The sequence below is a fragment of the Mycena indigotica genome, assembly GCF_014461135.1.
Source record: "Mycena indigotica strain 171206Taipei chromosome Unknown Mind.scaff0005, whole genome shotgun sequence".
NCBI lineage: Eukaryota > Fungi > Basidiomycota > Agaricomycetes > Agaricales > Mycenaceae > Mycena > Mycena indigotica.
The window spans coordinates 5,631,565-5,646,743 of NW_023503004.1; the positions used below are offsets into that span (position 1 = coordinate 5,631,565).

A 15,179-nucleotide genomic window follows, 5' to 3' on the forward strand; every position below is an offset into this window, starting at 1 on the left:
CATTGAATATGAAAATTTCAGTTCAAATTATTTCCTAATTAGGCAACTCCTGGCACCAGAGGCGCCCGGTAATGGCAAAATTATTTGCTTAAATCTGTATGACATGCAAAAAAAAAATCATATAAAATTGGTGGTGTGAGATGTGACATGTGAACTAAGTAAATATACTATTGCACCTCTTAAATATCAACTGCTGTTTTCTGTTCATCACAGTAAAAACTTTAATATGAGCTTATACAACATCTCAAATTACAACTGATATTAATAAGAACATCTGAATCCATTAGCTGTTTCCTATGGCTCAAACCCCAAATACAAACTGCACAAAATTAGGACTTGATTGCTCATTTTCTACGTATATCAAAATTATATGGCTTTTCTGACTAATTCAGGCTATAACAGCAGTGACCCCAAAAAATGGAAGTATGGAGCAAATGAATTGCTATGGCCAGTGCATACATCCACACAACATCTGCTTAATATAAGGCAGCACTTTAGACAGCTACTTGCTTCTAAATCATCTGTAGGATCATACTAAAGCCCTGATCTTGGATCATCCTATCTTGCAGTCACATTTTTTAAGGCGAAGTTAATCAAGGCAAAGAGTTTCATTGTTGAGACAATAGCACTTTCTGTCAGGAATTGATGGCGGTCCGCCCCCGGCCTCCGGCCCGTGATAGTGATCTCCATGGGAGTTCCAGGAGTGTCAGCAGGTACATTACATTTACATATATACTGACACCTCTTTTCCGTTGCCCCTCAGTCTTTGATCCCATATAGCGGGAGACTGAGGGTATGTTACTTTACTTACTTAACTTATATAAATACTTACTGTACTTAGTTACTGCGCTTTCCACGCATTTACAGGTAGTTAATACAGTCTTTGATCCCATATAGCGGGAGACTGAGGTTACTGCGCTTTCCGCGCATTTACAGATTTTGACAGGTTATGGGCCCCGGAGCGCTACAGCTCTGACAACATACTTGCTCTTATCAAGACTCACTGCTCGCTCTTGAAGCTAGAAGCATTTAGAAAATATTCTGCACCATCTAGGTTTTTTGCTATGGAGACTTCTAAGATCAAATTGGCTGGAGCTTCTCATTGGCCTGCATTCAAACGTTTAGCTATAAATGAACTTCGTACTTCTGGTATCTATACTCTGATAACAACAGTCATCCAGGCTACAACTCCTGCTGATGCTACTGCTGCAGTCCCTGCTGCAACTCCTACTGCTGGGTCAACTGCTACAGGTGTTCCATTTAAAGATCAACCAGAGGAACATAACAGCAGAGCTTTAGGTGTTATCCATAGTTTTCTCTCTGATGAATTATCAGGAGAATATCTCAATGATACTAGTGCTGCTGGTCTTTGGGCCAAATTACATGTCCGCTTTGAAGCGGAAAATCGTGCAGGAACTGCAGCTGGAATTCTCTCAGATCTCTTTGACACCAAACTGGTGATTGAAGGAGACCCACAGATTGTGGAATGTACTGTTATAGAGACACATATATCCCAAGTTGTGGGATTCTTCAACAGACTTTCCTCCCTTCAATATGGGATTTCTCCTGATCTTCAGCCACTAGTTCTCTTAGGTACATTGCCTACAGATGCTCACTGGACAGGTATCCGTGATAACATCACAACATCACTGGGTACCAGCATTACTCTAGATAATGTCTGTGCTAGATTGGTTGCTTTAGGAAGAAAACCTACCTTCTGCGCTCTACGTCGGCAGTTACGGACGACCAGTATATAGTTGGCGCCCTAGCAGGCGGACCCTTAGAGTTTCTTCTCTTTGGATCCTCCCCTGCTAGGTCGGTCCCTCCGTGTATTTCCGTAGCTTCTATTCACGCTTTGGATCCTCCCCTGCTAGGCTTTCGTCGGAGTCTCCAGGGTTGCCCTTACAATCAAGGGATCAAGTCCATGGCGGAATTTGGTCACCTTGACCAACACATCTTTGAATCCGCCAAGGTCCATCAGGTCTTCAAAGTCGTCAGTGTACTGGTAGACATCCTTTGTTCCCCATGTGATAGGCGGAAGTCTCCAGTTTGGAGAGAGCATGATCTTACTTGTTCTCCTCATGGGATCCAGGTCCTAGCAGGGGAGTATCCAAAGTGTGAACATTGGTAAGCTGACCTAGCAGGGGAGGATCCAAAGAGAGGAAACTCTAAGGGTCCGCCTGCATGGGGATTTGTGCAAAAAAGGCCACCCGAGTAGGTGTCAGAAATCGGCGCTTATTAACCAGGCCGCACGCCTCCGATCGAGTTCCAGACAGATAGCTTAACCACTACCCGAGGGTACAAAGGAGACGAAGGGGAAATAAAAGCGTGCCCGACAGGCACGCGGACCGCACTATATATACGCCACTCCGGCACAGCCCTAACCCGGGCTCCGGCCGGTCCCGCAATCACATGCGAGATGCGCATCACCCGCGCGTCCGCTCTTTCCCGCTACCGCTAACACACCCCCTCGCGCATGAGGCGCAAACCCACGCCACCCTGCGAGTCCAAGACCACCGACCAATCCAGCCGGTCCACATCCACCGCACGTCAAGACCAGACCACCGTGCACCTGCACAGCTAAGACTCTCTGCACGTCCAACAACCTGCGCCACCACCAGCGTCACCCGTCCTGGCAAGCCAAGTCCGCCCACCATGACGCACCCCTGAATCGGTGTACCAGCCCGTCCCATCCCAGAGCCTAACCAACCCAGGTGAAAACCCAATCCTCCAGGCCGTATTGCGCAAGACCAGCACCGTGACCAAGACCGAGTTGAAGACCAGCAGCATGCCGCCACTGAAAAGTCGCCGTCCTGCCAAGTTGATGTTCCCAGAGCAACCCAGCCATCCAACCTGACCCGACGCCAATCGCACCCCCTCCGCGAGTAGTCCCATCCGTCACCGGCGTGTCGAGTACGCCTGAAACCCCCTGGATATCCGAAACTGGCGATAGCCGCCCCTCACTGAGTGCGCCCCGCGTATCCGACCCACACCCGCAGCCGTCTGAGTATCCGGCGCCACGCACCACCCATTGAGTACTGCCGCGCTGACTGCACTATATATACGCCACTCCGGCACAGCCCTAACCCGGGCTCCGGCCAGTCCCGCAATCATATGCGAGATGCGCATCACCGCGCGTCCGCTCTTCCCGCTACCGCTAACAGTAGGATTTATATGTGACAGATATTTGTCAAAATCAATGGCCCTGATTGCTTGTAAATCAAGGCTCTTGATTCCAGTGCACGTGACTGGCAAATTTCCTTATTTGAAAGGGCGGCCCCAGAGATTTGGTGCTAAAAATGGCCAGCTGATTGCTGCCAAATCAAGGCCTCCAATGTAAATGCATGTGACCGGCAAATTTCAACCCTACCCTCTGATGTAGATGCACATATTTGCATGCAAAAAGCGGTTCTTGACAGTTTTCATGGTGGTTGCATAGTGTGCAAGCCAGATAGTGTGGCCGGTATTATTGTTCTTGGTTTTGACTTTCCGGCTGCCAGTGAGTGCAAAGTAGCCAAGTGCAACAAAGGAGGACATCAGGACTCATTGGGAGAAAAATCTGACCTTGACGACTCATATATAGCTCTGGACATATGGCAGCTAATCATAACAGCTTTGGCAGAGCACTGTTCTTAGCTATGTATTTAGCAACAGTTTCCATGCATAGGTCTAAATCATTTACATCATATCCTCCTTCACAGCAATAATGCACAGCTTTGCACAGTCCAGCTATGTAATAGCTATTTTTGCAAATATGGTAATAGGTGGGATGTGATTTAGTGATCTATCTACTACAATCAAGCCCGTATATACTACTCTCAATTTAATTACATAATCCATGACGATGTGACCTGATCCACTCATCCGGTTCTAGAATGTTCTTGTCCAGGCTTCTGGAAGGTTCTAATATAGGTCCTGGTTCAGACTTGCCAAATATGGACATGTTACCCTTTTGTGCCCAGGTGCATATAGAATTGATTTAAAGGTTTATAACATTTATCCTGAGATTCTCTATATATTCCATAGCTATTGTGCATGAAAATGAATTTATGAGTCCATATGTTATGATTTATTTAGTGGTCATATTGACTGCTTCTCAGTAGTGCACCTGTGCAGAGAGCTCCTTGGCTTGTCCTCTAAGGACACCTTCCTGACAGTCGCCTTGGGGCCTAGCCTGTAACACCACCCAAGCCTTCTATGCCCAACAGCAGCAGCTATAGACAAGCAGTATATAGTCAGCTACCTAGCAGGCAAACCCTTAGAGTTTCTTGGATCCTCCCCTGCTAGGTCAGCTTTGTTTGTATTCACTTACCAATGTTTATGCTTTAAATCCTCCCCTGCTACGATCTTGATCTTAGGCCTCTGGGGTGGCCTTTACACAGGTCAATTTGTAGGTGCAAATAGAGGCATGAAAAGTTTCCTTTTTTTTAGTAACTTGATTTTAGGTATACTGACCTATTTCATTCAATTAGGCGGGTCACGGTCACATCGGATTTTTTGGCCAAAATATTTCGGCGGGTCACAGATCACAGCCAAATCCTTTGGTCCCAAACTGTCCTAATCGGGAAGATTTTCAAATTTTCCGCGCCTGCGGTGCGCCGAACTTCCTCATTGGGTAATAGGTCACACAAAATTCAGCAATTGGACATTTCGGCCAAACAGTCACGGGTCACTGGGTCAGGTCAAGTCAGGTCAAGTCAGGTCAAGTTAGGTTAAGTCAAGGGCAAGTGCTAGGAGAGTAGAGCTATACTGTAGTATTTAACTCAATTCAAATACCAATATAGGTATGACATTGAATATGAAAATTTCAGTTCAAATTATTTCCTAATTAGGCAACTCCTGGCACCAGAGGCGCCCGGTAATGGCAAAATTATTTGCTTAAATCTGTATGACATGCAAAAAAAAAAATCATATAAAATTGGTGGTGTGAGATGTGACATGTGAACTAAGTAAATATACTATTGCACCTCTTAAATATCAACTGCTGTTTTCTGTTCATCACAGTAAAAACTTTAATATGAGCTTATACAACATCTCAAATTACAACTGATATTAATAAGAACATCTGAATCCATTAGCTGTTTCCTATGGCTCAAACCCCAAATACAAACTGCACAAAATTAGGACTTGATTGCTCATTTTCTACGTATATCAAAATTATATGGCTTTTCTGACTAATTCAGGCTATAACAGCAGTGACCCCAAAAAATGGAAGTATGGAGCAAATGAATTGCTATGGCCAGTGCATACATCCACACAACATCTGCTTAATATAAGGCAGCACTTTAGACAGCTACTTGCTTCTAAATCATCTGTAGGATCATACTAAAGCCCTGATCTTGGATCATCCTATCTTGCAGTCACATTTTTTAAGGCGAAGTTAATCAAGGCAAAGAGTTTCATTGTTGAGACAATAGCACTTTCTGTCAGGAATTGATGGCGGTCCCCCGGCCTCCGGCCCGTGATAGTGATCTCCATGGGAGTTCCAGGAGTGTCAGCAGGTACATTACATTTACATATATACTGACACCTCTTTTCCGTTTGCCCCTCAGTCTTTGATCCCATATAGCGGGAGACTGAGGGTATGTTACTTTACTTACTTAACTTATATAAATACTTACTGTACTTAGTTACTGCGCTTTCCACGCATTTACAGGTAGTTAATACAGTCTTTGATCCCATATAGGGGAGACTGAGGTTACTGCGCTTTCGCGCATTTACAGATTTTGACAGGTTATGGGCCCCGGAGCGCTACAGCTCTGACAACATACTTGCTCTTATCAAGACTCACTGCTCGCTCTTGAAGCTAGAAGCATTTAGAAAATATTCTGCACCATCTAGGTTTTTTGCTATGGAGACTTCTAAGATCAAATTGGCTGGAGCTTCTCATTGGCCTGCATTCAAACGTTTAGCTATAAATGAACTTCGTACTTCTGGTATCTATACTCTGATAACAACAGTCATCCAGGCTACAACTCCTGCTGATGCTACTGCTGCAGTCCCTGCTGCAACTCCTACTGCTGGGTCAACTGCTACAGGTGTTCCATTTAAAGATCAACCAGAGGAACATAACAGCAGAGCTTTAGGTGTTATCCATAGTTTTCTCTCTGATGAATTATCAGGAGAATATCTCAATGATACTAGTGCTGCTGGTCTTTGGGCCAAATTACATGTCCGCTTTGAAGCGGAAAATCGTGCAGGAACTGCAGCTGGAATTCTCTCAGATCTCTTTGACACCAAACTGGTGATTGAAGGAGACCCACAGATTGTGGAATGTACTGTTATAGAGACACATATATCCCAAGTTGTGGGATTCTTCAACAGACTTTCCTCCCTTCAATATGGGATTTCTCCTGATCTTCAGCCACTAGTTCTCTTAGGTACATTGCCTACAGATGCTCACTGGACAGGTATCCGTGATAACATCACAACATCACTGGGTACCAGCATTACTCTAGATAATGTCTGTGCTAGATTGGTTGCTTTAGGAAGAAAACCTACAGATAGCAACAGTCAAGAGAACTCTGCTCTTTCTGCCAAATCCCTGGCTTCTTCCAATGCCAAGTTTACTAAATACTATCTGAAACATGGGAAAAACAACTCTCATAATACAGATGAATGCACTGTCATGAAGGGTTTTCTCAAGGACAATAATAAGAATAGTGGAGGGAAGAAAGACAGAAAGAGAGGTGCTAAAGCCAAAGCCAATAAATCTACAGAGTCTGATGATGAGGATTCTGATGAAGATTCTGCTAGCTTTGCCACTGCCTATGTAGATGCTAAATCATATTCTGCTTTGCATGCTTATTTGGCTAAGGATAGTGAGAAAGCAAAAGAGGCCATAATTATAGATTCTGGTGCTTCAACCACTATGACTCCAAATCTAGACTGGTTTGAAACAGGAACTTATAAAATTCTTGATCCACCACAAAAAGTCAGATTAGGTGATAATTCATATGCAGAAGCCATGGGTATAGGCATTATGAAACATTCATGCCAGACCAAACATGGAAAAACTCTTGTTTCTCTTAGAGCACTACATATTCCTACTTTCGGAATCACACTCATCTCAGTGAGATAACTGGCCAAGAAAGGCTTTGACTGTATTTTCACAGGTGATGAATGTATTGTCAGAGATGCCTCTGGAAAACGCATGATTGAAGCTACTACTCATGGTGGACTTTATCATGTAAAATTTAAATCACTCAAGGATGATCCTCAAGCACTATTTGCTATTGATATCAACCACCTTCACAGAATCTCTGGACATACAAATATGCAACATCTGCAGAAGGCAGTTCAGAAAGGTCAACTTGGTGAAATCACAATATTGACAGGTCAACCTAAACTTTGTGAATCTTGTGTTATTGGGAAAATGAAAAAGTTGCCCTTCCCAAACAGCCAAACTGTAGCTCATGGACCTCTAGATATTGTCTCATGTGATGTAGGAGGTCCAGTGACACCTGAAGGTCCTGGTGGTATTAGATATTGGATTGTCATTATTGATCATTTTTCATCACATACTTGGGTTTTGCTTACAGATAAGAAATCTAAAGTCTACAAGTTACTCAAGGAATGGAGAAAAACCACAGAAGAGCATTTCAAACAAAATATTGCCAATTGGGAATTCTGTCCTGGCTGGATTAGATTCTTTCGTACTGATGGGGGTGGTGAATTTACCTCTAATCAGATGGAAATTGAATTCAAAAACCAGGGAATCATTCATGAAACTACAGCTCCATATACACCTGAACAAAATGGTGTTGCTGAAAGAATGAATCAAACTCTAGTGACTAGAGCTATAACAATGCTAGTTGATTCTAGGTTACCTCGTAAATTTTGGACTTGGGCCATGTTAGCTGCTGCCTACACATTGAACAGGACCCCAACTGCTTCTAAGAATTATCGCATTCCTCATACAATACTGTATGATTGGCCTGTGAATATCAAACGACTGCACCGTTGGGGTTGTAGAGCATATCCAAAAATTCCAGATGCAAAACAGGCTAGGAAATTTGGGGACAAAACACAAAGATGTGTATTTGTTGGCTACCATGAAAACAGCAATGCCTATGATCTTTTAGTTATCAATAAAGATGGAACCACTGCCACTCATGTGAAGTTTGATGATGATCATCATTTCACTGATTATCAGCCTAAACTGGAGCCTGTGAATGATTCAACACATAAACTTGAACACATGTCACAGATATTGCGTAAGAGGGAAACACCATATTTTGATGATGATCAGGATGATATACCTGTTTTCCCATCTACACCAGTACAGAGTTCAGTAGGGGGGTTCTATTATAGCACCACCACCAGATAAGAACCCTGGTCCTATACAGATTCCAGCACAGATGCCAAATGTTATACCTCCTGAGCAAATAGCTCCTAGGAGAAGCAATAGACCTAAAGTCCTTGCAAAACATAAGAATGCTGAATATGAACGGATTGCCTCAGGTCCGCAAAGTTTACGTTCAGCTCCAAATCTAGAGCCAGTACAAACTCCAGAAGCAGATAAAATTCCAGAAGCTCTTTTTGATATCACAGATCATGCTGTCCTCTTAGCTACTCTGGAAGATGTGCAAGATGTTGCTTATGCCACTGCAGTCCTCGTGATCCTCCAAATTGGGAGGCTGCTAGAAGTGGTCCAGATGAAGACTATTGGAGAGCAGCATTTAAAGAAGAGATTTCTGCATTTATTGAAAATGGAGTTATTGAAGTGGTAAAACTTCCTGAAGGAGTCAAGCCAATAAAATCCAAAGTTATTCCCAACATTAAAACAGATGAGAAAGGGGACATTACTCGTTTCAAAGTCCGTATTGTTGCTAGAGGTGATTTACAGAAGGAAGGTATTGACTATAAGGAAGTTTTTGCTCCAACTGCAAACTTAGAGTCAATCAGAATCCTTTGTGCCTTAGCAGCAAAATATGATCTTGAACTAGATCAAATGGATGTTTCTACTGCTTTTTTGAATGGGGAACTACAGGAACAAGTCTATATGATGGCTCCAGAAGATGCAAATCTCCCTGAAGGATATTGCTGGCTTCTAAAACGTTCAGTTTATGGTCTACACTAAGCTGGACATACTTGGAATCATACTCTTGATACAGCACTGTTAAAACTAGGATTTTACAGGCTTAATGCTGAGACTTGTCTCTATGTCTATCAGAAAGGAAAACAAACTTGTTTCCTACTAGTCTATGTGGATGATCTACTTCTAGCCACAACTACCAAAGAGTTTATGGCACAGATCAAAGAGACATTAAAATCTACATTCAAAATGATGTAAGGGCAACCCTGGAGACTCCGACGAAAGCCTAGCAGGGGAGGATCCAAAGCGTGAATAGAAGCTACGGAAATACACGGAGGGACCGACCTAGCAGGGGAGGATCCAAAGAGAAGAAACTCTAAGGGTCCGCCTGCTAGGGCGCCAACTATATACTGGTTGTCCGTAACTGCCGACGTAGAGCGCAGAAGGCCTGAGCGGCGTCGCAGGCTCTGTCCCAAGGTGATCGTTGGGAGGGTCTTGACAGATTGGTAATTGTGCGGGCGAAGGAGGCCGTGGACGATGGTCGGGGTGGGTCGGAGCGTCCGAGGGGGCGCCGGTCGGATGCGCCTCGGATGCGTTCGGAGGGTCCGAAGGAGGCCGAAGTGGGGGTTCCCCTGACATCACCCCCCCCCTTTGAATACGGCGTCCCGACGCATAGTTCGAAAGGGCAAGGAGTCGAAGGTCGCTGAGGCGATGTGCCGTGGTTTACCCGGGTACCTCCGATAGAAGTCCGCAATCTTGTCTGGCGCAAAGACACGGTCGAACCGAACCCACGAGTCGTGTGAAGCATCGTAGCCTTTCCACCTGACGAAATAGTTAAGACGCTTATACCTTATCCTGGCATCCAAGATTTGAGACTCCGACGAAAGCCTAGCAGGGGAGGATCCAAAGCGTGAATAGAAGCTACGGAAATACACGGAGGGACCGACCTAGCAGGGGAGGATCCAAAGAGAAGAAACTCTAAGGGTCCGCCTGCTAGGGCGCCAACTATATACTGGTCGTCCGTAACTGCCGACGTAGAGCGCAGAAGGCCTGAGCGGCGTCGCAAGCTCTGTCCCAAGGTGATCGTTGGGAGGGTCTTGACGGATCGGTGATTGTGCGGGCAAAGGAGGCCGTGGACGATGGTCAGGGTGGGTCGGAGCGTCCGAGGGGTCGCCGGTCGGATACGCCTCGGATGCGTTCGGAGGGTCCGAAGGAGGTCGAAGCGGGGGTTCCCCTGACAAATGAGAGATTTAGGTCCAGCCAGATATCTTCTAGGAATTGAAATTACTAGAAATCGCAAACAGCATCGGATCCGTCTAAGTCAAGCCCAGTATATTAGCAAGGTCTTAGAGCGCTATGGAATGCAGGATACTCAAAATGGTGTCAAAACACCTATGCCTCCAAGACAGCAATTGTCTATTATAGATCCTGAAAATGATGAAACAATCCACAAGAAACAGCTTGTTCAAAATGGACCAATTATGCCATATCAAAGTATTGTGGGGTCTATCATGTATGCAATGCTAGATACCAGACCTGACTTAGCATATGTTGCTGGAGTTTTGGGTCATTATAGTGCAAATCCAAAAGCATGCCACTGGGAGACAGCCAAGAGAGTTCTCAGATATCTGAAGACTACCAAAGATTGGGGTCTGACATATGATGGATCTGATATAGGCATGGATCTAAACTTCATAGGCTACTCAGATGCAGACTGGAATGGTGACAGAGATACTTCAAGGTCAACATCAGGCTATGTATTTCTTTCTGCAAAAGCAGCTATTGGGTGGTCAAGCCGAAGACAAAGTCTTGTAGCTCTATCCTCTACAGAAAGCGAGTTTATTGGACTTGCTAATGCTGGACAACATTTAGCATGGCTTAGATCATTCTTTGAAGAAATAGGTCAACCACAACAGGGAGCTACTGAACTACGATGTGATAATCGTGCAGCTATCATTCTCTCCAAAGATCCTCAATATAGCGGGAGACTGAGGGTATGTTACTTTACTTACTTAACTTATATAAATACTTACTGTACTTAGTTACTGCGCTTTCCGCGCATTTACAGGTAGTTAATACAGTCTTTGATCCCATATAGCGGGAGACTGAGGTTACTGCGCTTTCCGCGCATTTACAGATTTTGACACTTTCTAATATCTTTGTCCTTCTATGGGTACATTGTGCAATATTTGACTACAAAGCTTGGAGACGTGCTACAGAGACATCCCATCTGCTATATATACTACAGAAGTGAGGAGTTTTAAATTTAGATACTTCCCTGGTACTATCAATACCAGTAACATGTTCCCCACATCTGCTTATGAAAATGAAATGTTTCCGGATAAAGTTAAAATGACAGTTTGGTTCTCTGTCAGCTACAAATGCTACATGTTGGTATATTGCAGTACTGTTAGCTACAGTTAACTATATCTTGCTACAGATCAAATGCAGATCCTATATTGACTACATATCTTCCCACCTGGCTACTGTAGGAAAACTTTTTCCTGATGTTGGCCTATCACAGAGTATCATTCTGTTACAAAGACTTGCTCTTGCCTGAATTTGGTAGTAGACTGGGTTAGCTCCTAGGTTTCTGTTTGATTTGTAGGAGTTTATGAACCAAACCTCAACTCTATTGCCTTTTTAAGAAATTTTGATTATCACCAAAAGCTGTCAAGAGTTTAATTGGGATACAAAGCTGTAAAACTGAGATTTTGCATTAAGTACCATAAACAAGTCCAATTTAAAGCTATTACTATTCTCAATTAATTCACAAAATCATGATTAGGAATGAGTGAACCATCTCTGGAAATATACACACTGCCAGCATTAGTGTATGGCATGTAGACCTTGAGATTTCATGGACTCTTTGACATGCATAAAATTACAAAAAGTTTTGGAGCAACATTTGAAGCTGGTGGCTGGCACCCCAAATAAACTGGTTTGTTGTTTTAAAATTTACACGTACGATCCAAGACACTCTATAGTATGTAATATTCATAAGGGAGCAAAAAGCTTATCAGCATCAAGTGGGATACAAGACAGATTTCCTAAGAACTGTTCTTAGGACAGGACAGTGTTTAAACTTTTTTTTTGAGCTGTGAAAAAATGATCGACAAATTATGTAAGTTTACTACTACAAGTGTTGGATGAACGTATCTCGCAAACGGCGCACATTATGCCTTGGTAAACCACACCCCACCCTTCACTGAGTCGTCGCGATCTGAATCGCTTTCCGTTCGCGCTTCCCCCGCGGCGTTCGACCGTGCTCGCTATGACAATTTCAGATCAGGCTTTCCTGGAGCCGGACAAAAACACGCACGTTCGGCGCCAGCGTGGCCTTGCCGCGAGTGCCGTGCTCTGGGTCAATATTCGCGCCTGCATTGTGGTGGACGTCTGGACGCACAGTGAGTGCCAGTGCAGAGCCGCCGAACAAGGCCCATATGAATATAAAGACGCACTGATTCCATTGGGGACAAGCTCGCTGAGGGGCGCGCCATCGCTGTGGAAGTGCAGCGCCGTCACAGTTATGGCCTCGTCGCTCCTGCTGATGCCGGGAGCCAGCCGCTTCCGCGCGTTGAGGTTAGAAAGCTGCAGGATATCAGCGTGAGTGCTGCACAGCAGCACGGGTACGGAAGGGTATACCATTGTCAAGACGTACACCCGCCCGATGGAATATGCAATCCCCAGGGACACTGCAATAGGCATCAGCACTACTCGACCGTTTAGCGGGTAGACATGCCGTTGCTCTCCTTGTTGACGAGGTACGCGACGAGCGTGGCTGTCGCTACGGTCGCAGTCGCGCCACCGGTTTGGATGGTCTGGCGCGCCAGGCGATTAAGCACGCTGTAAATTCAGGTCAAAACGGGCTCAAGGATGGGCGGGGCGGCGGCACGTACCTTTGAGTGTCGCAAAAGACGCTACGCGCCTTGCGGAACTCCCAAAGCAGCGCGAGCGCGATGATGACGTCGGTGACGGCCTGCGAGACGATCCACAGCCTGCCATGCGGGTTAGCAGGGAAAGCGGGAAGGGCGTTGGACGACCGACGTGGCGGGGCGTTCGAGCCGTCCGCGGTCGGTGTAGAGTGGATAGCGGCTGACTACTACAGAGGCAATGATTGACGCGGTGAGCTGCAGAGTGCGACTGCGTGAGTACTAGGAGAGGAGGAAGCTGCTGAAGATACCCACGGCCAGTCCGATAACGAGGAAAAGGAACAGCGAAAATAAGAAGTTTCGTGAGCTGATGCGCGGCGGGGTTCCCGGTCAGCGAAGAACTCTACCTGCGATGACACACTCACAAGCGCAGATATCGGACGACCAAGAAGCACTGTACCAGTGCAGCCACGACGCCCGTGGTGACGCTGAGGAGCGGGAATGTCTGCAGTCTGGCGTCAGGAATATCTTTGCCTGTTCAGAGGTCAACTCGCCCAGTTTTGCCTGCTGAGGTAGGCTGCATCGCTCGCATGGGTGATCGTGTACAAATAGACCGCGGCATAGCCCTCCACAGCGGCGACGGTGTCCACAAGCCAGCAAAGCAATACGAACGACTTGAGCTGCCAGTCGTCGTCCGGAAACGTGCGGAAGTACTTGATGACCTGGCCAACCTCGGCGCTGTAGAGAAGCTGTGCCCGCGCATTAGTGGTTGGTGCAATGACGAGGAGTAGTGTCGCACCGAACTGACCCACGTCCCGACGAGCAAAGGGCTGCGGGGAAAGCGTTGGCATACACACAACACGGTTAACAAAAACGCACCCGGTGATGATATTCAGTGAAGGAAGGCCGGCCATGCGTCGGAGTGGGGGAGGCAAGAGAAGAAAGAAATGGCGTCCGCCCACTCTGTGAAACAAATAAGGCCCCACGATTTTCGCCTTGTAATTGAATGCCATCCTCGATTGAGGAGGCGGCGAGGGACGAGGGATACAAACGTCGGCCCACGCCGCCCCCTATAGGCCAGATTGCGGAGCCGTTGCCTTGACTATTTGAATACGGAGCTGCCCGGAGGTGATCTGAATGAAATCGCGTGTCGGGGGGAGCAGTGGTGTGAATGGCGCATGCAGTTGAGTGAAACGCCAAGGGCATGGATACAGTACCCAGCAGCAAGTAGTAATTCTCGATCAGCTCGTGCGGATCCACCTCTAGCTAATTGGGTGTGTCGCCCCGGCCCGAGGCCGACGCCAGCCTTGAGAGAATCGTTTCGTGCGGTTGGAAGTCGACGACCAACCAACGCCGATGATTGCCGCAGCAGATCGGTGAATAATTCCATGCGTCGCAGTGTGGGTGTGATTTTGCAAGCCACTCGGGCTGTTCAGGAGCTGGTAACTGTGCTCGCGGACTATGCATGCGAGCGAAGTTCTTTGCTGTTCTTTGAGTGCATGCACTATGGAACGGGCCGCGCCAGCCGCGGCGGCGATCTGGTCCGGAGGCTAATTGGCAAGCGTCTTTATGGGTGACTTTCTTAGAGCCTTGGGCTCTCTGGTGGGTGTTGTGGAAGGAACAGGAGCAGGTGCCGGACCTTCCGGTGGGCGGAGGTCGAACTTGGAGAAGAAAAAACGTGACACTCGTCACTGCTTCCAGATCCCTCTTCGCTCCTCCCATCTGCCTTGCATGCAATGCATCCATCTCTCGGTTATGCGCTCGCTGTGCGCTCATACAAGCACTAGTTTCTACGGCATATAAGGCGTGCACGGACTCTGGTGCGTTTTCCGTCCACCCATTGCGATGTCTGCTCAAACTGTTGCTTAGCTTGCACACTCTTCTTTTGCTTGGTCCTCAGCCCGTGGTCGCCTCTGGCGCGAAGACATCCGCGAGTGAGGAGAGCCAGAGCCTACCAGGCGGTACTGCATTCGGTATCGCGGCAGTCATGCAAGACGACCAGAAAGAGACAATCAGCCTGACTGGTGAAAGTCGTCCGGGCTATGCTTCCAGCGAAGCAGGACTTAGCACGATGAAAACGAAGCGGACTGCGGTAAGCTTCCTTCACACTGCTGAAATGCCTCCCGCTGACATGACTTTTTTGTGCGCTCTTGGTAGCCAAATCTTCTTACCACTCTCCAAGACGAGTCGCAATCCTGGCAGAGATGGCAAAATTGAAAGAAGGCGCGGAACTTTGGGTACGTGGCAACGCTGTTGCTGCCAAACTCTGA

At 46.4% G+C, this 15,179-nt stretch overlaps 1 protein-coding gene across 1 annotated transcript; it reads right to left on the reverse strand.

Annotated features, from left to right (window-relative positions):
• Window positions 1-12,213: 12,213 nt before the first annotated feature.
• Window positions 12,214-13,823, reverse strand: MIND_00653000 (uncharacterized protein; the record flags this gene model as incomplete). The annotated part of the gene is made up of 12 exons (XM_037363259.1): window positions 12,214-12,309; window positions 12,360-12,433; window positions 12,499-12,628; window positions 12,699-12,732; window positions 12,776-12,883; window positions 12,937-13,035; window positions 13,085-13,167; window positions 13,225-13,276; window positions 13,335-13,414; window positions 13,464-13,658; window positions 13,709-13,739; window positions 13,789-13,823. The coding sequence occupies 12 exons, from the start codon at window positions 13,821-13,823 to the stop codon at window positions 12,214-12,216; spliced, it is 1,017 nt and encodes a 338-aa protein (XP_037221180.1).
• Window positions 13,824-15,179: the final 1,356 nt, after the last annotated feature.